Genomic DNA, 24,027 nt, shown 5'->3' with positions numbered 1-24,027 from the left:
TCACATAAACCTCTCTCTGAATTACAGAACATGCAATGACTTTGGCACACATCATACCCACGCACTCAACCCTACGTATTACATTCCCCCTCCTCCCTAGACATCAAAGAGAAATATGCAGCTTTTTAAGCAGGGTCGTGAACCCCTTCGCACACACTAGCTTTGTCCTGTACCCTCTTGAGGCAGGGGATTCACCCTGCAAAAGGACCTGGGGCCACTCAGCACCCCCACTCCCTGTTCTGACTCTTGCAGAACGAGGTCTCTTGCGAGCAGGCTGGTTCTCTGGGTCCATCCACCTCCCAAGGGTGGCCCAAAGACTGGGGCTCTGGAGAACAAGAAGCTTCTCTGCTCAGTTGGCTCTCCCGCCGCTCCACCCCTCGCTCTCCCTCGGCCATATGGCACTTACATCTATGCCGTCCTTGCCCGATGGTCCAGGCGGTCCCCGTGGTCCAGGAGGGCCTTGTGGTCCTATTCTCTGAAAGGACAGGGGGAAAACAGAGCGAGAGGAGTTGATTTTTGCATCACATGAAACAGAGGGGCTGAACCAGAAAGCAATAGCCAAATCCTAGAGCATAACCCTAAATCTGCACTACTACTCCATCCTCCAGCCCCCGTCCTGGGGGGACTCGGAGAAGCTCAGGACTACAGAAAGTATCTTTGGAAAACTCTTTTGACTGGGCACATCATCAGGGCTCCCAGCTTGTTTAACTGGTGGTTCATGCTGGGAATCAGAGCTGGCTGCTGGGCAAGGAATGGGTTTGGTTGTATTGGAAATGGGTCTCACTGCCTACAGGCACGTTTCGTTTTTGGGCAGAGGAGGAAATGCAAAGCTCACGGAAAATATGTGCCAAGTGCTCGGCATTAAAAATTAATTTACAGTCTCAGTCTGATGGGGTGATAGCAGAGCAAGGCAGACACCATTGAAGACAGAAGGAGAAAGGGAAAATCTCCTCTCTGATCAGGATGCCACTTGAAAATCTGGGATTTTGGAGGAGGCCTGCAGTGGGGAGAAAGAAAGAAGGGTCCAATAAATGACTTCTGTATGGAGAGTGCTCCAGAGAGCAACTTGCTGTAGGTTCAGCAAACAAAGCTTTCATTGTGGAAGCAGCTCTGCTAGCAGCAGATGAGGGCAGCTCTGAATTCCCAAGCCAGACTGCAAAAATTCCTCACTAACACAATGAAAAATCTCATTGAGGAGTTAATTCCCCAAGCAATAACATTAACATCATACAGGGAAGTTTAATATAGCTTCACATCTGAAGTGACCAAGGGTTAAATATGCTATTTACATGTTAAAATTGACTGAGGGAAGAATAAGAAATTCTGATTCAGCTGAAGACCCAGATCAGGAGCTCAGTCTCATTGGCAACCAGGTACTTCATTGTAAAAGAAAACTGCTTCTTTTACATCAACAGGTCTCCCCTTTCCCATGGCTTTCTCTCTCATAACCGCAGCCCTGAATGGGAAGACAATACTTGTACTGAAAGGAGCAGTTTCTACAGGTGATAACAGGATCTAAAAGCCTACCTGTTCAGGTACAAACCCAGAGGTGTTTGCTAGGCACTCTCTGCATAACATCACGAGCAACACACACATTTTTAACAAACTTTAGGCTCTAATAATACGCCTGTTGCCACTTCTCATCCTGCAGGTATTACACAGATCGTTATCTTTTTCCCTTGAACATAAGCCATAAAAGAGGCTTCTTACCTGAGCAGATGTTGTAGCTAAGAGCTGACATAGGAAGAGAAGCCCAAGAGCAGAGAATCCAGCCATGGTGCCCAGGCTCTGCCTCTCTTCCTCTGGGGCAGCTCAACCGTTTCTCCTTTGGGGTCCAGCAGATCCCTCCTCCTCCTCCTGGGTCTCAGCTTACAAACCAGACTCCTCTCCTCCAGATAAACCTGTGGCTCCAGCCAGAGGGGCTGAGCTCAGGAGCACAGCAAGAGGGGTTGAGCCAGGAGGAGACAGGAGGTTTGGGAAGGAGGTGGGAGAAGGAGGGGGAACAGCAGGCAGCCAGGAAGAGAGGCTCATTCATGCCCTGCTGGGCAGCCCCAGACTTAAGCAAACAGCGAAGGAGCCTGAAGAAGAGCTGGACTAACAGACATGCAGCAGGAGCAAAATTCAGCTGCTTCTTTACGTCTCACCTGGACCATTTCTCAAAGACCATCAGCACTGGACAGATAAAAAGCAACACAAAGCAAGGGTTATTCAGTCCCTGAGGCTACCTAACTTCACTAGAGGAACCGATATACCTGTAATGAGTGCAAGATGAGCTATAAACACGTTTACTGCTTTGTGAGACCATTTATTAGCTCTGGAGGTGTATTCACATCTGTAATTTGTTTTTTTCAGGGAGATCTAAAGAAATGCCAACTGAGTTCTTGAGAAAGCAATGAATCCTGACAAGAAAACAGATGACTGCAGACAGACTCAACGAAGAAAAAAAAAGGAGAAACATTCTCTGAGCCACAAAAAAAAGAGGAAGAATTGCCTTTGAAACACTTGGAAGGAAAGAACAGGATGACAGCTCCCAGCTAGGTGATCCCAAACTGCAATAATGTTCATGAAGATGCATCTCCTAGAAATAGCTTTATGCTTCCCTTTATCAATCAAAGACAACTACATCCAAAGCAGGGCTTGGAAGCGAAGAGGAACAGCAGGAAGATTCATCAGGACTGAAATGATACAAGCTGATTCTGTTAGCAAGAGGAGAGTGGAAGTGGAGAAAGCAAAGTTGAATGAAATACCAGGTTCCAGTTAGGCATCCTTAGTCCGTGAGGTTGATATGAGCACGCCGTGTGTGCCTTGTCAGCTGCCCAGCAGCTAGCATTCCACCAACCTTGACAGAGGTATAAAGGGCTCAAAGATTTACTGAGTTCCTACAAGATTTTGTGGAACAGGCAGCTGGGAACAGAAGGGAGTGCATGTATCTGTCTTTGGATGGCTTGAAAGTAACTGAATGCTTTATTATACATCACAAACCCTGCAGAGGTAGAGCAGTGCAGTTGCAGGAACTTCTTTGCACTGAGCTTGTACCTCCCCCTTGACACTGAGGCTGACTGATGGCACAAGAGATGGCAAAGCAAACCCCAATTCCTTGGCCACTTTGCTCATGGCATGCTAGGACTTGGAGGGCTGCTGCAAGCTGAGCCTGCTCATGAACAGCAAGGGAAGAGCCCTCGGAGTGTTTGGTTTCAAGCCGACCTCACAGAACAAGAGGACGACTGCTCCTTCTCACCATCCACATCCCCAGGCAGAGAAGCACAGCTGAATGGACAAAGCAGCTTACAGAACTCATTACCACAGACACCCCTGTGCTTTTGTCCAGAAGAAAAAGACCCACAAGCCTGAAGCCCCACACGCAGGCTGGGCAGCCCCCTGCCTGCCTGCCAGCCCTGAGAGCTCCTCCAAAGCAAAGTCCCTGTTAGTTCCACAGAGCATCACAACACACAGTTGGGAGGACAGCAGCAGAAAGCCAGGACAGGACATGCTGAAACATTTCAAAGAACACCATTAAAACCCAAGCATGTGAGGGGGTGTCTTTTGCGCACAGATTCACCAGCCACGTCTTACAGCAGTGGAAGAAAACTGAGCATCGTCTCTATACAGCTCCAAGGTGAGGCCACCAGACCAGATCTCTGGTTGGGAATGCGGGACAGCCCCGTCACCCACTCATTGGAGGCACCCAGACAAGGTCCTGCCCTCAAAGATGACAAAACAGAAGTGGAAACTGGTATGCACTGAAGTCATGCTTTAATAGGTGACATTAACGATACAGCTCTGAGTGCTGGAAAACACCCTGTGAACTCGCTGCTAACACCCACATCCAAACTCTAACCCTGATCATGACAGGGAACAGTTTGGTTCCAGCACTCCAGACCAGGGCTCACAGTGAAATCCCATTAAACACAAAACCAAACCACACATCACCATAACAAGATACGTGGTCTGTGCCCCCACCGAGCACAGACTTACAATGAAAAGTTCATTAAATAAGAAAACTATTACAAATCTGTACAAAAGCCATAATTAACAATTTCTGTGAATCTTTTATGAAAGAAATTTCACCCAACATCTTCAAGTATTTGTATCTGTCACTAACTGTATTCTTATTGGCTATTTAACTCCATTTGTTCATAAGAAAAAAAAACAACAGGAAAAAAAATAGGACTATTTTAAAACTGTTAAAGCCTTTCTCCAGCATGTGTGTGACCATGAAACCTAGATGCTAAGCTTGCAGACTTTCATTCCCACACATGTGGCATGCTGGATCAGGATCTACAGTCTGGGAAGGCAGTCATCGATCAAATTCCTTGAAGGATGAATCTTCTTAAGAGCAGTAGCAGAGAGGAAAAAAACTAGCATTGCACAGGCTACTGCATTTGCTCTCTGGCATGGCAGGCAAGCCTCAAACTGTCTCCTAAACAAAACAAACACTTAAAAACCCCAAAACTAAACCAAACCATCCAAGCAAACAGCAAGTCCAGACCTTCTGGCAGCTGGAAACGCTTTCCTCTGGTTCATGACACAGCTCCTCTGTGGAAAACCTCTAGGAGCAAAAGTGCTAAATTGTTTAATGCTCCTTCAGACTTGGGTGAACGCTGTGTAAGTCAAGCAGAAGAGCTAACGGGGAGGTCAGGAACATTAAGGCAGGCAAAGAGCTGGCAAGGTCTGAAAGTAAATTCTTGAGCACTGTAAATAAATGAACCAGACAAGCGCACCCCCTCCAATTCCAGTTTGAATTAACTGCCCCACAAAGCCCAGTGGTTTCCAGACGTGCAGCACTCAAACACACTCTCGCTATCTGACATGCTGGTCATTAATGGTTAAATAACCCTGCCCTAACGAGGAAGTGGGTTCAGTCCGACGTGTTGAACTTCACACCACGGGCCTGCAGAAAAGAGAGCCCCACAGGCAACTGCAAATCAACAGCAGAGCTCAAAAAGATGCAACGACAAATACTGGTTCTATTTTAGCAACTGAGGAAGGAAGGCCTTTGAACCAGCAGTGGGCATAAATATTCGTGGAAGACTATCCAGGGTCTGAAAAAGGTGGAAAAATATGGGGAAGAAGAGCTCTAGGCAACTTCACGCAAAGATGAAGGTTTTTCGTTTAGAAACCAATAGGTAATTCATATTCTCAATTCTAACAAGCACTACAAAGCAACTTCTGCAGGAGGTAAACAGAACAAATTAATCAGCACTTTGTGCCCTAGCGGACAGGATCTGTACACAAAGGTTAATACTGGTCAGATACAGTTTGACTACGTGTTTTATCCCAGTCTAAAGCCAAACCTACTCTTTAGTGGAGGAGACAACTACAGTCTTACATGACGCAAAACACATACTCATCTCTTTCAGGCAAATGCCACAAAAATAAGGATTTATCCTCTAGGAAGCAGAAGCAAAGTACCTTTGCTTGCCACAAATAAATCTCCTGGGAAGGTACAGCCTTTCAAAATAACAAATAGAAGTTACGTGGTAATAGAAATGCCTGATAAATTAGGTCATGCTGTCTTACATTAAAACCTATGTATTTAATAAACACTTGACTGGTTCAAACAGGGAAATAGATTAGTTTTGCTCTTCTCTTTAAGAAGCAACACGCCAGAACCAAAGCAAAGTGCAAAATCCCCTCTTACTCCAAGACCATCTTGAATATTCAGATAAAAAACAGAAACAGGACACAGCCTGTCCGGGAAGATGATTGAATTTGAGTTATTCTCTTTAGGATGACCAAGAACTGGGCCTCAGTGGTTGCTACAGATGATTAAAAAAGGAGGATGAAAATCAGACAGGGATTAGCCTGGATCAGCCCAAAGGAAGTTTATTCTTCCCTGTACCTCTGCAGTCCAAATCACTAAAGCTGGCTCCTAGCAGTTAGGGCAGGGTCATTTCCGCTTGCTTGAGCGCTTGCACGCTGGTCTCACTCCACTGCTGCCTGCTCTGCATCAGGTTCTGCTGCAAGCTCAGAACTTTCACGTTTCTGTGTCGTAACCTCAGCACTGTCTTCTTCAGGACAAGTGGGTGCCATGCTCTGCTCAAGACTCTCTGGAACTTGCTGCTTGCCTGTGACTTCTGCTTGTCCTTTTCCATTTGTATTTTCTACTTTTCTATACTTTTCTACCACAACTACTTCACTTTTCCCTCCCAGGAGTGTGCTGTTGCAGTGGTCCCGATCACTCCCTGCTGTGACTTCATCTCCATTTGACTTCAAGCCATCACCTACTGGAGTACAGCCAGCCTTGGGGAGCCTGGAACCGGCTGAGGGTCTCACAGCCCCACCATTTGCATCACCGCCCCCCTTCTCACTTGCTGCTTCCACAGCTGCATTTTCCTCACTGACAGTTTCCTTTTCCTCAGTGTCTGAGACAGATGGATTTAAGTTGGCACTGGAGGCAGGTGGCCCCATGCTCAGGTTTATGGCCAAATTGGATTTTTTGCTTCTCGATGTTCTTCTATCTACTTTCCTCCGTTTCACAGCTGCATCAGCTGCCTCTGGCCCTGTTGAGTCTTTGGTGTTTGCATCATCTTCTTTCGGTGCTTCCTGGTCCTCTTCTGCTTGTAAGAGTGGATCTGAGGAAGGGATTTCTGCATCAATAGCACATTCTCCCAGATTATGTGAAATGTTCTCAATATCAGTAGGGTTTTTCAAGGGTCCAGTCTTTTTAGTGTCTGCCATATTTCCATCCAGTTTTCTCTTCTTGTTCTCTTTTGTGCAATCATTCTCTGCCGCACCCTGCACTTCTTCAGTCTCACTGTTTAAATCCTCCTCCTCCTCCTGCTGGGTAAATGACACCTCCTTCTCCCCTTCATCATCCTCTCCCTTTGATACGCATTCACTTAACTTCTCTTTTACATCTTCATCACTCACTTTAGCCTGCAAGTCTGCAGCATCTCCAGCTTTTTGTTCTTCCTTTAGAGACTGGTCCTGATGATTTTCATCAGAACCATTACCCTTTTCACCAGGACATTCCTGTTTTTCTTCAGCCTTTTGCTGTGGCCGTGACTTGGTTAAGTGTGGTTTGTACTTCAACAGTTTGTTGTGTGGTCCCCATACAAAGCTGCTTCGAGGTTTGAAGTGCTGCCAAGCATAGTGCACTAGTTTTCTTCTCTTCCGTTTGCTTCTGATGGTGAACAGGAAGTAATCCAAGGCACTTCTCTTGACATTTGGTAGCATCTCCTTAACAAGAGTTTCTGTTAGAAAAAACTTTACCAAGTGCACTTGATAGTGTTCATATCCCATCTCCCCCAGGCACTTCAGGATGCGTGTAATCCGCAAGTTGTTGTGGCTATACCTGAAAGAATAAGGTAAGCAAAGCTGTTAATTGAGTCGTAGACCCTTGAAGTCACAATGAACCCTCAAAGTATCTGCAAAATGTTTTCTGCATTGTTGACTGTGATCCATTAAAGACACTGAGAGTACAGGTTGGCTTACTTTTAAAGTACCTACTGCTGCTGCCTGCCTTTAGCAGGGCCTTCCTAGCCTGTCTTAGATTACTTGGATTAAACATCTAGGCTACTTGGAAAGGTTCTGGCCTTCTGCATCACCTACCAGTAGATAAGAACCACCATACTGGGTCAGATATACAAGCCCATGCAGCCCAATATCCTGTCCCTGACAGTGATCCCATAGAGAAAGCCTGTAGAAAAGTCTAAGAACACAGGCATTAAGGATGATGCCAGAAATTCGTTACTTTGGGACTTTAGCTACACACAGCTTTTATTTTTTTTAATACTTGACAGTCTTCATGTTGGTTTTTCCTTTGTGAGTATGCTCAGTCCTTTTAGGGCCCTTGTTAGTCTCCTGAGCGGTGCTAGAATATGAAAGCTCACCACTGTCTCTGTGGTAAGACCTGCGATAATATAAAAACATTAACACCAATTTGCGGAGCACTTTTCAACCAAGGATTCTATAAATAATCAGGGAGGCCTATGGAAACACTCCTGTTTTGTAGTTTAACAGGATACTACAAAGGCAATCTGGCTACCTGTGGAAGTGTTCCGGTTTTAAACACAAGCTTTGCTAGAGCAAATATTAACATCTCCAAGTCTGTATTTTGTACTTGAGGAGGCTGATGTGAAGAATACCTGCTTTTATCAGCTGCACCGGGAACAAAAGAGAACCAGCCTCACCAGGTTTACTCATTAAAGTGACACCATGATGATATGTAGTCATCTTGGCTAAGCCAAGTTAAAAATCCTTTAGCTAGCTGACTTTTTAATCAACAAAAGCTTCCAATCCTCAAGGGCTGATGATTTTCCCGACTCAGAGAAGTACCTGGCTGTAGCAACCAATCGGCAGCACAGTGACTCACCGGTTCAAGTTTTGGAACCGCTCAGCCCAGTTCTCTGCTCTCTTAAGTTCTCCAGTTTCCTCGTTGACCAGAACAATTCCATAAAATCTCAGCATGAGCCGATAAGCACGGACAAACCTTTGCATAACTTCCTTGGACTTCTTAAAAGCCTGAAAACAGGACAGACCAGTGAGGACAAGGGGCAACTCCTTAAGTACCCACACCAGCTTAAGTGACACCTGAATTATAAACAAGGCTTGATGGAATCACCAAGCATTTCATTTGCTGCTGTAGCTGTAAGCAGACACAAGATACATTAATGCTTTACACTACAGCCCCAAGAAAGCAAGGGAAAAACCACCTAGACTCCAATATAAGGCATTTAGGGAAAATCCCAACATCCTTCAGATCTCAGAAAAGGAAAAATAGCCAAAAGCTTTCAATACCTGGATTTCTTGACAAGTGAGTGGTTTGGCACGCCGGTTCATCCCGTGTTCACGTAAGGGGAAGAGCCTGAAAGGAAAGAAATTTTCAGCCCAGACAAGCAAAGATGACACCCAAACCAGTGTATTCATTTTGTTAAAACTAAAAAAAGATTCCCTAAATTGTGATATCACAGGCATCTCTTGGAGACCTCAAAACCTTATGGACACAGAAGTAGTTTATTACATGACAAATAAAAGCAGTGTCCACACCAATGATAAGAACCGGCTTGGCTTATCTGGATCTCTCATGCTGCCCTAAATACTTTCTTCTGCACTGTGCTGGAAGATGAAGCATAGTAGAGATCTATTGCCACAGCTGAACTGGAAACCTGTGTCTTCAGGATTCCCAGTGCACTGTTTCCAGAAGAATATAACTCAATTGTAATAGAGTGGACACAGGTTTTGCTCATGAGTAATTCTGGGCCTTTTGGGAAGCTGAATTTGGGAAAATATATAAAACTGGGAGCCTAAAGGCAAGCTGGGGAAGAGCTCTCTATCAGGGGTTGCAGGGATAGGATGAGGTTTTAAGCAGAAAGAGGGAAGAATTAGATTAGACATTAGGAAGATTTTTTTTCATGTGAGGGTGGGGAGGCCCTGGCCCAGGTTGCCCAGAGCAGTAGCAGCTGCCCCATCCCTGGAGGTGTTTCAGGCCAGGTTGGATGGGACTTTGAGCAACCAGATCCAGTGGGAGGTGTCCCTGCTCATGGCAGGGGGTGGAACTAGATGGGCTTTGAGGTCCCTTCCAACCCAAACCATCCTATGATTCTAACTGACTCTTCAAAGAGGCACAGCTAAGGAGAGGGACTATATTCAGGCAGTTTACCACTGTATGTAAGAGTGGTTTTCCTCCAGAATTTCATAGTTGTCCCACCAAGATTCAAGCAGATCTTCAATATGCAAGCCTGAAAACAAATGGAAAAAGTCAGGCAAGAAAAAAAGATACCAAATGAAAATTACAGTTACCCAGTCACCCTTGGTGGCTCATTATCTGGAGCAAGGTGTTCGCAAAGCAGCATTACTTCCTTAACCAGACAACCATTCTGTTAAGCCAGAAAAAAACTTAGATTTCTATCATCAAACAGAAAATTAAGGAACATACTGCAGGAACAAGGACATTTAAAATGGAAATCCTCAGTGTTTTTTTTGTTTGTTTTGGTGGTGGGTTTTGTTTGGTTGGTTTAACAGTTGCCCCACATGGATCAAGCTACCCTTTCACCAAGTCAACCAGCTGCAGCAGAGTTGCATCAGACATCACACAAGGTACTTACCACGGGGCAAAAAAGAAATCTCATTTTTATAGAAGCTTAAGTTCCACATCTCTTCCTCCTCATCATTTTCTGGTTCTATCAAACCCTAGAGATGAGAACAAGAGATCAACAAGCAGCAATCTTTTAAAAGGCAGCAGTCACTTCAATACTTCTCCTTCCTTTCCCTCAGGTTTCCTAAACATCTCAAGCTAAATCCTTGGAAAGTTTTGGGAAGGAACATCTTGTTTCCAATACATCCACATGCACATCATCTCTCCCCCCTCACAAATGACTCTTAAAGGTTTTGAGCCTGTCAATGCACCGACAAAAGGATGCCCTCAAATCTGGAGTCCTCCTAAACTCAGGATGTGATGTGGAAGCACCACACTGTCAGTAGTCCATACCGGGTAATGGTGTCTGTATTGCTGCAGGTCTCTTGCAGCGTTCCAGTTGCGCCTGCCTGAGAACTAGAAAAGAGAGGCAGATCAGAGATCCAAAGTAGAATTGTCTTCTGCAAAAAAAAATAACCCTCCACTGACTGAACTCAGCCTCTCTCACCCACGCTCCCCTGTTGTTTGCTCTCCTCTGTCCTCCATTCTGCACTCCAGCACCCCCAGCCCCAGCCAGGTTGTCACTGCTGTTGTTTCTCTGCATTCTTGAGGACAACCTTGGACTAAGAAAACTTCACACCATATCCTTTCACTGAGACATTTCTTTTTCTTTCTAATTTTATTAATCAAGGTCTTCATGTTTTATGCGTATTTTTTATCTCTAGTCAAAACCAGCTGCAAATGCCAAATAGCAGAATATCATTTTCTTCTCTAACTCAAAGGTTTTAAAACAAAACAAGCTAAATCCTGTCTGTCTGAGCCACTATATACCCAAGTCAAGACAGAGATCAAACTACAAAATCATAGAATTTAAGATGCAGAAATATTCCTTAAATTCAAAATCATCATTCGCTATAGACATTATCAAAACAATGTTTTCTTCATGTTTGCTTTATACTTGGATAGTGAACAACAACACGTGGGCACACGGGACATTTATTTTATTGGATTTCTGGACTTCTGTTCTAATCATCATCTTCATTATTACTCATCTCTCCAAGTAAACAAACTTCATGTCCAGCTTACCTGAAACACCCACTGAGACAGCGGTGAGGAATTCAATCTTCGCTCCTACAGATAAAAGGCATTTTAGTTGAAACATTTTGAAACCAAACTTCATAAATAAATATATAGGAAATGAGAATCCCCACAGCAGTGACTCACATGATCCCTATTAGTTGCCAAGTGACAGATTTACCTAGTTACAGCTGAATTCACTTGATTTTATTCTTAACTCAGATTGTTAGAGAAAAACCTGCAATGCCATGTCTGCCTGAGAATTAGGTGTCAGGTTCTCCTCACTACACAGATGTTCAAGAGTCATTCCCAATGCAGCATTTAGACAGAAATAAAAGAAAAGCTTCACTTCTCTCTCTGAACTTCATGGAAATAAAAGTTGAAAGTATGACTGTATTTAAAATGCATTTTAATGGAATTATATACCTTTTTTAATTTTTAGAGTGGATTATTTCAGTGTTAAAGAGGTTTTGTTACACTTGATGAGCAACACAGACGGGTTTAGTCTTGCTGAGCGCTGAACCACCTTGTCCCAAAACATGAAAGCGCTTAAAACTGTTCTGTCAAGGCAGAACCCATAAAATGACCAAGATGGCTCATGAATTAAAAAAGGACCCACCCAATGTGAAGCACCGAGGAGTTAGAAGGTTCAACCGCAGCTCACAGCAAGAGCAGGGTCTTGGGAAACAGGGATAAGATGTGCAGACTCTTGCAAAACATTTCAAGAAACTTACAAGAAAGAAACAGTAAATGCTTTCCTAAACTGTTCTTTTTTAGCCTTGTTTGCACAGAAAAATAATAAAACCCACAAACCCACTTTCTAGCCAACATGATCAATGGTTCATTAATTATTACGGCAAGAACTGTGTTAGATTTCTGTAACACGTTATTGTAATGATGTTATCCGTTCAGCTGCCCCGTTGATTGTTAAAACTTTACATTTATGAAGCATATATTGCATTTGGGGGATCAAACCTTTATCCACAGAGGGAGAATATCAATGCAGAACTGTTAAAATCACATTTAAAAAATACATTTATACACTATGATTCCCCCATATTTTGGTGACAGGAATTAAATAAAGCTCAGGTTGTTTTTTAAAAGTAGTAACTTGTGATGACCTAAAATAATGCCTGTCTACATTATAACACATTTCCAGCTTGTACACCACAACATAGACCAAAATAGGTGGCAAAACTTCCCACAGCCACCTGGCCCACGCAAGATTAGTTGGTGTACATCCACGGAACCTACCCAGGCTGCAGGAATGCACAAAACTATAAAAAGACAAGCTACATGGCTATCATTCAGGGAAAAAAAGTCTGCAAACACAAGACTAAGAAATACGTTCAGCCAGAACACATCAATATTATTGGCACAGGTTGCCCAGGGAAGTTGTAGCTGCCCCATCCCTGGAGGGGTTCAAGGCCAGGTTGGATGGGCCTTGGGCAGCCTGATCCAGTGGTAGGTGTCCCTGCCCATGGCAGGGGGTGGAATTGGATGGTCTTTAACGTCCTTTCCAACAGAAACTATTCTATGATTCTACATTTATTCTTCTGCTCAAGATGTAAGCAGGGATAAGGATGTAGCACTTGGAAATTCATCCATGTAACTTTTGAACTGCAAGGATGAAACTGTGACACAGGTAGGATTAATGAAAATTTTGTTCCCAGTTACAGAAGAATCAACTTCCAGATAGTCTTTACTCTCAAGGTTCTAAACAACATCCTTTAACAGGGTCGGGGAGAGGGGGGGACAATGTGACTCCAGTGCAGGATCAGTTTCACTTTGCCCAAAAGGGGAGGAGTTGAAGGAATGGAGGATGTTATAACTGACCCAGGAAAGCCTGAAACAGAGTCACAGTTTGCATTTGCCAAAGCAATGCTGTAGAAGAAACTGCTGACGTTTAAAGTCAAAATCAAAACCACCGATTCTAAAGGGAGGAACTTTGCGTAAGAGCGACAAATTCCTTTTACTTCAAATCAATATTATGTTAAGGCACCTGAGACAAGCGTGCACATTTTGCAACACTTCATTCTTTCTAAACGCACGCATACTGGTGTTTTTTAACATACGGAATCACAGAATAGATTGGGTTGGAAGGGGCCTTAAAGCCCATCCAGTTCCAACCCTCCTGCCACAGGCAGGGACAATCAGCAGATCTTTGTTGTTTTCAGAGCCGTTTTATAACATGGTCCCTAGAAAAGTAACGTGCCTAAAAGAAACAGAAAGTTACAGCTCATTTTTGAAAATGAGAATCACAGAATCATAGAATAACTAGGTTGGAAAAGACCCACTGGATCATTGAGTCCAACCGTTCCTATCAAACACTAACCCATGTTCCTCAGCACCTCGTCCACCTGTCCCTTAAACACCTCCAGGGAAGGTGGCTCAACCCCCTCTCTGGGCAGCCTGAGTAGATGTTATAGGACAGGTTTTCACGGATGGTATGAGAGAATACAAAAAGCCACCATACAGAGCTAAGGATACAGACAAAACTTTTAAACCCAAGGCGCTGCTGACGAACATCAATGTTGTAACCCAAACCCAGGCGCCATCAGTGTGTGGCTAATAAGCAGGTGTCATACAGAGCTTGTAGTTATGGGATAAAGCACCCAGATCACAGGGAACGGTGGGGAAAAAGACACTAAATGCTGTGTTTAGTTTTACTAAACTAAAAAGATACCAAATGCTGTGTCTTTTGAGCCCCTAAATTCTGTTGTGCTGGAGTTCCAGGGACACCTCTCACCGGGGAGACCTCATTGCTCCCTACAACTACCTGAAAGGAGGTTGTGGAGAGGAGGGAGCTGGGCTCTTCTCCCAAGTGACAGGGGACAGGATGAGAGGGAATGGCCTCAAGCTCCACCAGGGGAGGTTTAGGCTGGACATTAGGAAAAAATTCTTCACAGAAAGGGTCATTGGGCACTGGAACAGGCTGCCCCGGGAGGGGGTTGATTCACCTTCCCTGGAGGGGTTTAAGGGACGGGTGGACGAGGTGCTGAGGGACATGGTTTAGTGTTTGATAGGAATGGTTGGACTCGATGATCCGGTGGGTCTTTTCCAACCTGGTGATTCTATGAATCAAAGCCCTGTCCAACAGGGCCTTGGGCCCCTCCAGGGATGGGGCTGCTCTGGGCAACCAGGGCCTCAGCGTGAAGAATTATTTCCTAAAGTCTAATCTAAATCTTCCCCCTTCCAATTTAAAGCCGTTCCCCCTGGTCCTCTCACCCCATGCCCTTGCAAAAAGGCATCTCCACACCTTCGAGTGGAAAAGGGGGAGACAAAACTCAGCTCCTTCCCATCCCCCCGGCGCGCAGCAGAGCTTCGAGGAGGGAGCACAGAGCAGCTCTGCCCTCGCTCACTTCTCAGCGGGCTCGGCTCTTCTCTTTGAGGAGCTGCTCCAAGAGGAGGGCACAACAAACACCAGCACTGCTGCCCGGTCAGAACCGCTCGGACTTCCCGGAATTGCGTGCAGGCGGCTCCAGCTCCGCGCAGAGAGCGAGGAGACGAATCCTCCCCCCCACCCCCCGGAGAGGAAGGCGGGGAAGCGGCCCCGGAGCACCCACCTGGCTCTGCTGGGAGCCCCGCGCCCGGCCCGGCGCCGCCTCAGCGCCCGCATCCTCCGCCCCTGCTGCCTCCTGCTCGACGCCATCCTCCTCCTCCTCTTCCTCGTCGTCGTCTTCCTCGTCGTCCTCCCAGGTGGAGTCGTACCTGGAGAAGGAGGCCTCGTCCTCCGCCTCGTCCTCCTCGGCCCTGAAGCTGAGCCAGGCGGCCATGGGCAGCGGGAGGGGAGGGGAAAGGGAAACCGAAAGGGGCGGCGGGGCGCGCGCCCGGCACAAAGCGAGGCACGTGGGGCGGGGAGCAAGCGCGCGACACGTCCCCTCCCGCCCCGCCCCGCGCCGAGCGCGCCCCCGAGGCCACGCCCCCTCCCTTCGGCCACGCCCCCTCCCTTCCCCGCGCCCGCCGCGCGGTCCCTGCGCCCGCCCGCTGCCCGGCACCCATCCGGTTCCGATACCGAACGCGTAGTTCGTGTATCAGTTCCCCCCCTGCCACGGGCAGGGACACTTCCCACTGGATCAGGGGCTCCAAGCCCCAGCCAACCTGGCCTTGAACCCCTCCAGGGATGGGGCAGCCACCACTGCTCTGGGCAGCCTGGGCCAGGGCCTCCCCCCCCTCACTGTGGAGTATTTCTTCCCCAAAACTAATCTAAATTTTCCTTCTTCCAATTTAAAGCCAATCTCCCTCACCCATCACTCCGTGTCCTTGTAAAAAGGCATCCCTTCCCTTCAATAAACACACGTGGAAACGCAACTCTGCTCCTTTCCATGCACCCTGGCACTAGGCAGTTGCAAGGGTTCCTGAACCCCCATGCACACCCTGGCCATCCCCCATCCCTCGAGGTGTTTAAAAGACGGTAGATGAGGTGCTCAGGGATGTCGTTTAGTAGGGAGCAGGTATACTTGGACTGGATGATCTTAGAGGTCTTTTCTAACCAAACGATTCTGTGATTCTATAACATCATAGTACAGTGATCGGAGCTTTGCTCTTTCCTTCAGAGTGAAGAGTTCAAGACGTGTGTGTTAGTCCTTGGCACAGCAAAAACATTCCCCTTCCACTTCTCCAGCAGGAAAAGCAATAAAAGAACAATCTTCCCAGAGCTGCAGCAGCCAGGCCATTTGCCCACAAGACCCTGAGACCCTGTAGATCACAACAAAAAGAAACAGCTCTTCAAGTACTCTTATTTCCTTAACAATTAAGAGGCATTCATCTTTCAGCACTTTGATGATAGATGGGGGATTACAACTACTGCAACTTGATAGTACCAACAAATAAATTAAGAAGAGCATCTTAAATGCCAAAATTAAAACCTGGAGCTTCTTCAGGTAAGGTTATATAAGTTTGATTTCTTCCCACACAGAAATCCTAAGATACCTGTAGCATCCTTCCCGCAAAGCAGAGCTCCCTGGAGCTGCCAGCTGGCAGGTTACCTTTTGGAAGGCTCTCTACTTGGAGCACAGCACTACATTCTTGGCATTTTACACCAGCTGGCTCAGAAGTGGTTTATGCCTTGCTATTTCAGACCCTGAAGCAGTGAGCTTGCACCACGCTGTCCAAGTGGTTACAAGTGGCCATCCTGGCCGAGTTTAACCTCCTAGAGCTCAGCAGTGTGTGCAAGGGCAAGCTTGTGACAGATGGCAAAACCCCTACATCTTCTCAACTCAGTGATTTAAAATTGCATCATGCTAGTTAGAACACAGAGAATCCCCTAGCTTGGAAACTCGCAGCAATCCATCCATTGACTGCAGCAGGCCAGGAATTCTTATCAAATATCTTAGCAGGGCAGCAGTTCCTAAGCTCTAGACAAAGTTGGTAAAAACAATCCCCTAGGTAGGCACTTTTGACCAATTTCATTAAAGGCACACGACACCTAAACAACTTTAAAATTAAGCTGGGACACCATAAGCATTTAGTAAAATAAAGACAAGTCAAATTTATTCTTGTTATAAAATAAGTGAAGCAGATAACGCAGACAAGAACTTGTCTACATACCTAGAATAAAACCAAACACTAGTAAAGTCCTAGTTCCTCACCTTGAAGGCAATACTGACAGATTGAGAAGTAATTTTTTTTTTTTATGAACTGGTAGTTAATACAGTGGAACAAGTGCAGGAACAGTTCAGCCTACTTCATTCACCATTTAACATGTGTTTGTTGGTCTTTCACAACACAAAACCAGGAACTTTAACAAATGTTAGTATTCTGGCATCTAAAAACTAAGCATTACAAAGTCAGTAAGGTCCTTAAGTTGTAGGACAGAATTAACATTTTGGATTACCAATGCCATTAACATCTACTAGAAATGCTTAAAAATGCTTAAAAAAATAAATAATAATGTATAAACCCCATTGTTACACACTAGCAGAGCACTAACAGATGAATCAACATCTCCAAGTTCATGGATAGTCCTTTACAAAACCATGTGACATCACTGGGTGTTTTATTTGAGATTCTCACTGATTGTTTTGTTTAGGGGTCTTATCATTTTCACTTCACTTATGGGATAAAAACTTGAAGACTGAAAAATGTTATGTCAGTATGGACAAAAGAAGTAAAGGTTCTTCCAGAAAATAGAGTAAAAAATATTTCCACTCAGTAGTTATCTATATGTAACAGAATTTTACTGAAACAATTAGTTCAGGCATTTGATACAAACGCTATGTTTGTAGTAAGTAAACTGGCCAAACATCACCCACAGAGGGTCTGTGATATTCAAAGACAGAAACAAAGCAAAGGCAGAAAAAATAGCCCAAAATTTACAGAAATAACCTATGCTTTTCATGAACAAAGGCTCTGTGTTTCACCAGCACGTGTTCCATGAACTGTGCTGACACATGGTGCGTTACTTGTTTGAAATGCAACCAGTGGAATCATTGCAAACAAACTCTTAACACTGCCAGCATCTTCCCTTAGCACCCTGAGAAGGTGGCTCTTGCTCAGCTACTTGACGCTGAGTAGAAAACACATCAGGAAAGACAGGCCAAGTCTTGCGTGTATAAAGCCAATGTGCAGATTCTTCAAGTACCTGGCTCAGATACCTTCTCCTTACTCAAAAAATTTATGCAGTGACTATCTTGCTACTTGTTTTTCAAGTGCCCTCTTCATGTTCATTTTGTTACTTCTCTGGCTCACAGCTTGCTTTATGTTCTGCGTCGCTTCGCAGCGCTTGGACTGGAAGGGTTACTGTTTGCATTCAAGACCTTTTCAGTGACTCTGTTGCGCTTCCTCTTATCAGATCCTTCTTTGGACCCAGGATCTGATGAAGTTTTCTCTTTCTCTTTGCCACTTGGCTTTTCAGTCGTTTTTCCTAAACTTCCAGAGGGTGCAAAAACTGAAACAGGATCAAAGTAATGATTCCAGATCAGAGTTATATGGCAAACCAGAAGTGATAAAAATTTCTTTATATTACATATATTACATAAAGCTTTTCAAACCAATCAATTCTCAGCATATTTAACCACCATTTCAGCACTACTTACACTTCTAAAGGAAAAACCTTCTGTAAGAAAGGCACATTTTGCTTTTATTATTTGCTTTAAGGACAGACATGTATTTTGACAGGCTAAAAGTGAAATTCATTAAAGGGAATTAAACAGAATTTAAAATTAAAATACTTAATAGGAACACTTACAGAACATAAGACCAATCTATGGAATTTATATTCAGCAATAGTTGTTACATTTGGTATTATAGATACCAAATATTGAACATTCAACTTTAATGTATTTTTAAAACATATTTCTAGATCTTTTATTACACTCAAAAGCCCACTTATTCTGTGATATAAATATTAAGAAATTATATACTTAGTGGATGGCTTGGTCTCTTAAGGTAAACAGCAGGGTCTCTGCTGTTTGCATTTGACTTTGTTTTACAGCAAAGTGTCAGGAAAATAAGCCTTGTATTTAAAAGAAGCAAGATAATGCAATTAAAGTAAAATAAAAACCAGTCTGCCTGCCTTCCCAGTTAAGCATACAATCTTACAATCTTTTTTGATTTATGGGTCCTGTTTTTCCCCATGGCTGCAAAGATCCTAACAGAGAGTATTTAGGTTCACTAAAACTGGACTTGACTTTCTTTCAGAGATCCTTAGTCCCCGGATTCCCAGGGTTCTGTCAAGCACATAGGAAAATAAAAAATTCCAAAGCTATACAACTTTGCATGTATGAATTAGTAGCAAACGAGTAATCTTTCCTAGTATCAGATATTGGCAACTGCCTACTCTGCGTATTCTTAAAATTATTCTAGTTCTTGGTATGACCATATGCCAAGTCTGAATACAAACCACAACACACACCATATTTGGGATTTACACTTTAACATGTAGTTCTCAAGAGTTACAAATGTTTTTTAATGTCACACCACACAGTAGAGAGTTACAAATTTACCTTCTTCTGGACCTGCATGCGTTTCCATCTCTTCTTTTATTTCCTCTTTCACTTCTTCTTCTAACATGACTTTTCCTACAGAAAAGATTGTTAGGTAACCATTAGAGAAGCTGAATCTAAATGGTATACACAGAATCTGTTCATGCTACGCTAACATCCATCTATGTTACATTTAAGAACACAAGAAATACTGTGTGGGATGTGACCAAAGGCCTCTTTCTCCCACTAGTCTGTTTCCTGCAGTAGTCAATCACAGAGGGGGATGGTGCACATATGGACAGCACAAGCAGCAAACCTTTCCCCAACAGTTGTTACTGTCCTTTCCTGATACATCTCACGCACCAGTCTGAAAGAACAGCCTTGGAGTGGCACGTTATGTTCTCTTTTTGGGGAGAATTCTGCTTAATTACCTGTTCTGACACGAGATTAGAGCAACCAAGAATAAGAGACTGCTGTTGTATCTTACCTTCTCTTACTTCTTGAATCATTTCATCAGGAAGAACAAAATTCTTCTCTATATTAGGGAATGGAAGAATCTCAGATTCGTGCTTAGAAAGAAAAGAAAGATATCTATGAATGACTTTAGTAAGAACTTTGATTTCAATGTAAAAGTTCATAAATTCTATTTTACATGCAATTAGAAGCTAAATAATTTCTAGCACACTTCAGAAATCAGAGAATCAGGAGGCTCCTGTTGTCAAACTGATTACTAAGGTCAAGGTACCCAAGATCATGACTCATGATAATTTCGGATCATTTCTGGAATCCAAACATGGAAAATTCATATATAAACACCCTATAATCTCCCAGTCTGACACCTAAATACCTATGCTAATGCTTGCTGGATCAGCACTTGGACAACTTCAATACGCAAAGTCAGAACACAATATGGAAAAAAACAGAACAGATACCGCAGATTTTATTGTCTCTGACCCAATATCCAATTTTGATACAGGGAAAACTCCATCAGCATTGGACCAACACATAATTGTTGGTAACCTGAAAAATCTGACAGGCCAAGTGACTTTGATATATCAAAACTGCTGAATTGTAAGAAATAATGCAGCTGCATCAAGACTGGATACTCACAAGAGCCTGCATATCGTACATGGTGCTCAGATGGTCCCAAATCACTCTGGAAGAAATCTGCCGCCCGATGTTCTGACTGAATTTATCTCTGATACAAATCATGTGGAAATGGCGATTCACACCTAGGGCAAGAACTCAGTGAAATTAACACTATGGAACAGTTTTATTTTTCCCACAACCAACCCTGTTGTTACAAAGACCTCATGGAACACGGGGCAGTATGGGAGCCCTGGGGGGCAGGTGTTTCTCCTTGTTATGGGTGCTGTTCTGTGGAGGGTGCCCCACTGGGTAACACAGCCAGAGCTTTTAGAGAGGCTGTGGGGAAAACAACAGAAGGAGGGATAAGACATCCAGTCAGGAAAGGGGAATCATAGAATGGTTTGGGTTGGAAGGGCCACCAAAGCCCATCCAGTCCCACACCTGCCATGGGCAGGGACACCTCCCACTGGATCAGGGGCTTCAAGCCTCATCCAGCCTGGCCTTGAACCCCTCCAGGGATGGGGCAGCCACCACTGCTCTGGGCAACCTGGGCCAGGCCTCCCCATCCTTATAGTGAAGAATTTCTTCCCAATGTCTAGTCTAAATCTTCCTCCTTCCAATTTAAAGCCATTTCCCCTCGTCCTATCACTCCAGGCCCTTGTAAAAAGCCCCTGGGGCTGGGACCAGGACGAGGACTGGGGATTGTTACTGCGACTAGAATTGCAGCCGGGGCTGGGATTGGGATTGCAGCCGGGGTTGGGCTGTGGACTGGGGACAGGGGGGACTGGAGGGACAGGGGGGACTGGAGGGACAGGGGGGACTGGCGGGACAGGGGGGACAGGGGGGATGGGGACTGGAAGGACGGGGGGAGACTGGAGGGACTGGAGGGGACCTGGGGGGCCAGGGGAGGGGCCAGGGAGGCGGGATGGCGACTGCGACTGCCCGTGCCCGGTACGGCGCTGGGGCTGGGGCTGCGTCCCCGCTCCCGGCCCGGCCTCGCCGCCACTCGAGCCCGCGGCCCGCGCTCACCCACGGGCTTGTGGCCCAGCATGGCGTGGAACAGGCACACCTCCACCTCGGGGCTCCACACCACCGCCGCCTCCTCCGCCACGCCGGGCTCCGGGCCGGGCGCGGCCGCTGCGGCGGGGAGCGGGGCCGCCTTCTCCGCGGCGCCCGGCGCGCCGCCCTCCGCCTCCCCCATGGCCGCGCGGGCCCGAGGGGGCGGGGCCTGGGGCGGGGACACGGGGCGAGGCGGAAAGAGCGACAGAGGGAAGGCCTGTCCCAATCCCAGTCCTAATCTCAGCGCCAATCCCAGCCCTGGTCGCAGTCTCAACCCCAGTGCCAGTCCCTGTCCCAGTCCTGGTTCCAATCCTGGTTCCAGTCCGTGTCCCAGTCCCAATCCCAGTGACAATCCCAGCCCCAGTCCTGATCCCGATCCCAGTGCCAGTCCTAATTCCAGACAAAGTTCCAGTCCCAATCCCAGTCCCAAACTCCTTCCCAATCCCACTGGCAATCCTGATCCCAATCCCGATCCCAGTCCCAATCCTGATCCCAATCCCGATCCCAGCCCCAATCCCACGGCCAGTCCCAAGTGCCCATGCCAGTCCCAGTCCTTGTCCCAGTCCTGCTTCCAATCCCAATTCCAATCCACATCCCAGTTACAATCCCAGTCCAAGTCCCAATCCTAGACCCAATCTCAATATCAGTTCCAGTCCAGCCTTAGTCACAGCCCCAGTCCTAACCCCGGTTCCAATCCCAATTCCAATACAAATCCCAGTTACAATTCCTGCCCCAGTCCCAATCCCAGCCCTACTCCTAATCCCAGACCTAATCCCAACTCTAGCCCCAGTCCCAATCCCAATCCCAGTGACAATCTCAGATGCAATCCCAATTCCGGTCCCAGTCCCTATCCCAATCCCAATCCCAATCCCAGCCCTAGTCCCAGTCTCAAATCCTGCCTCAGTCACAGTCCCGGTCCAATCCCAGTCCCAGCCCCAATCCCAGTCCCTGTACCAGTCCATATCTTGTTTTTTTCCCAAAAAATTCATTATCCTGAGGGTGGTGAAACACTGGCCCAGATTGCCCAGCAAGGTGATCAATGCCCCATCCCTGGAAACATTCAAGGTCAGCTTGGATGGGGCTTTGAGCAAGCTGCTCTGGTTGAAGATGTCCCTGCTTACTGCAGGGGGCTGGACAAAGGTGACCTTCATGGTCCCTTCCAACCCAAACCATTCTATGATCCTGTGATTCTTTATGTCAACCTGACACCGATGCTTCACAAGTAGCTTCATCTGGCACGCTTGAAAAATGCAGAACCCACCAGCTTTGCCCATCATTTAATGCGTAAAAAAACCATTTTGTTTGGAACGAAAGAGAAGTCTCATTCCCTTGTTGACAGGGGGTTTTGCCTTGTTGGGTATTATTAGACACAGAGGCATGAAACAGGGCTCCTGTTGCTTACGTGATCAGGTTTTCCTATTGCTCACTCCTCTCTTGAAGTCTTAATCCTTTTTGTGATATTAAAATTATTTCCATAGCAAACAACAATGACATCATGCACAAAGAACTCTTCTGAGTGAATAATAAGGCCGTGGGGGCAAAAAATTACAAGCAGAGAGACATTATTTTCATGCAAATTATCCAAATAATAAAAAGTAAGAAGGGAAAGATGCAATTTCCTGCAATGGTTCGCTTTCTGTGCCTTTGATACGCAAAGAATTAACTTGATTTTTATCGTTCTTTGGGGCTTGATGTAAAGATTATAACCAAAACAAATTAATCAAACATGAAGTAAACATTCAAACTGAGTTAAAAACAAAACTTTGGAAAGTTCAGTGGTGTGGATGCTGGGTATGGATGACTAATTACAAATCCTCCTCTCCAGTGGGGTTCAGGCTTGCCTCTCGAAATGGAAAGGAGTCTTTGGTTTAGATGCTGTTGAAATTTTCCGGGAATAACTGTTTCTGCAAGAGCTCCATTCAGAGTAAAAGAGATCTTGCTGAACGGACCTTTCCACATGAAGACTACATGAATGTCTAGGAGATATTTCTTCTGCCTGCTGACCCCTCTGTACTTACATCTTGGTTGCGCGGAACCTGCCTTCACACAGCTCATTCAAGATATATCAAGTAGATTTTGCTGCTCTTAAATACAAGTCTGCATGCTTTTCCAGTTAAATCCAACCCTGGATCTCAGAGCTGTTTAAGCTTCCACTGTTTATTTGATCTATGCTGCTACCTGGTCTTAAACTGCTACTGAAAGAGAGGGTTATGATTTCCTGTGATGACTGCACAGCAGGAGTAAATGAGTTCCTGAACAACTAAATTCCTGTTTTCATACATGTTTCTAGGCGTAGAAAAATGAAGGAATAAAGAAAAGCAAATAAATTACAGAGTAGAATTGTTCCCCTGTAGAACAGTTTTCAAAGTTTTGCAGGAAGACGTTTTTTAATTATTTTTAAGTCTGTGTGAAACCCTGTGCTCTCATGTGTCATGTTATGCATCTACTGAGACTGTCGTCAAGAGGGAATAACCGTGTCAACTCAGATAGTAATTTTTATGTCATTAAGTTCGGATAACTAAAAAAAGTAGCATGTGAAACAGAATGTGAAAAAACATATGGCTACCTCTGAAAGCACAATAGCATATCAAAATAATTAAATTCAGTAGCGTAATGCTAATTCAACAGGAAGAGTACATGCATAAATTGGTTGCTATTTTGTTTCAATCACAAATAATTACATTTCCCTCTGTCTAAATTTCCTCGTCTCTCTCAATGCCGTTAGGAAACATATGGGAACCTATAACAGTGTCACATACAGCCTCTACCTAGATTTGGACCAGAGTTAAATTTTTCTAT

General features: G+C 45.2%; 3 protein-coding genes across 3 annotated transcripts in view; all 3 read right to left on the bottom strand.

Moving 5' to 3' along the window:
* COL9A3 (collagen type IX alpha 3 chain) overlaps window positions 1-2,085 on the bottom strand; it is a 36,015-nt gene extending 33,930 nt beyond the window's left edge. Inside the window, exons 1-2 of the mRNA XM_069872157.1 lie at window positions 1,711-2,085; window positions 407-475 (exon numbers count right to left, since the gene is read on the bottom strand). Of these exons, the coding sequence (XP_069728258.1) occupies window positions 407-475; window positions 1,711-1,776 (135 nt within the window). The 5' untranslated portion in view covers window positions 1,777-2,085. The remainder of the gene's footprint in view (window positions 1-406; window positions 476-1,710) is intronic.
* A 1,651-nt stretch (window positions 2,086-3,736) lies between these two features.
* OGFR (opioid growth factor receptor) lies at window positions 3,737-14,999 on the bottom strand. The gene is made up of 8 exons (XM_069872156.1): window positions 14,722-14,999; window positions 11,165-11,209; window positions 10,433-10,495; window positions 10,050-10,134; window positions 9,605-9,683; window positions 8,743-8,809; window positions 8,318-8,466; window positions 3,737-7,297 (listed from the first exon to the last, which is right to left on the bottom strand). The coding sequence occupies exons 1-8, from the start codon at window positions 14,929-14,931 to the stop codon at window positions 5,926-5,928; spliced, it is 2,070 nt and encodes a 689-aa protein (XP_069728257.1). The 5' UTR covers window positions 14,932-14,999; the 3' UTR covers window positions 3,737-5,925.
* A 1,622-nt stretch (window positions 15,000-16,621) lies between these two features.
* MRGBP (MRG domain binding protein) lies at window positions 16,622-21,390 on the bottom strand. Its single transcript, XM_069871867.1, has 5 exons — window positions 21,199-21,390; window positions 20,191-20,312; window positions 19,568-19,649; window positions 19,102-19,176; window positions 16,622-18,044 (listed from the first exon to the last, which is right to left on the bottom strand). The coding sequence occupies exons 1-5, from the start codon at window positions 21,368-21,370 to the stop codon at window positions 17,854-17,856; spliced, it is 642 nt and encodes a 213-aa protein (XP_069727968.1). The 5' UTR covers window positions 21,371-21,390; the 3' UTR covers window positions 16,622-17,853.
* Window positions 21,391-24,027: the final 2,637 nt, after the last annotated feature.

Source organism: Phaenicophaeus curvirostris, chromosome 18 (assembly GCF_032191515.1).
Source record: "Phaenicophaeus curvirostris isolate KB17595 chromosome 18, BPBGC_Pcur_1.0, whole genome shotgun sequence".
NCBI lineage: Eukaryota > Metazoa > Chordata > Aves > Cuculiformes > Cuculidae > Phaenicophaeus > Phaenicophaeus curvirostris.
The sequence above is the reverse complement of the archived record's forward strand: the minus strand, read 5'-3'. Positions and strand labels throughout refer to the sequence as shown.

What these genes read in the sequence shown, in the direction of transcription:
- OGFR (XM_069872156.1), bottom strand. Translation starts at nt 14,931, where the DNA reads ATGGCCGCCTGGCTCAGCTTCAGGGCCGAGGAGGACGAGGCGGAGGAC. An exon ending in GGGGCTCCCAGCAGAGCCAG is followed by an intron (nt 11,210 to 14,721) that starts GTGGGTGCTCCG and finishes TTTTATCTGTAG; the next exon opens with GAGCGAAGATTGAATTCCTC. An exon ending in GATTTCTTTTTTGCCCCGTG is followed by an intron (nt 9,684 to 10,049) that starts GTAAGTACCTTG and finishes ATTTGTTTTCAG; the next exon opens with GCTTGCATATTGAAGATCTG.
- MRGBP (XM_069871867.1), bottom strand. Translation starts at nt 21,370, where the DNA reads ATGGGGGAGGCGGAGGGCGGCGCGCCGGGCGCCGCGGAGAAGGCGGCC. An exon ending in TGTACGATATGCAGGCTCTT is followed by an intron (nt 19,650 to 20,190) that starts GTGAGTATCCAG and finishes TTTCTTTCTAAG; the next exon opens with CACGAATCTGAGATTCTTCC. An exon ending in GCATGCAGGTCCAGAAGAAG is followed by an intron (nt 18,045 to 19,101) that starts GTAAATTTGTAA and finishes ATCCTGTTTCAG; the next exon opens with TTTTTGCACCCTCTGGAAGT.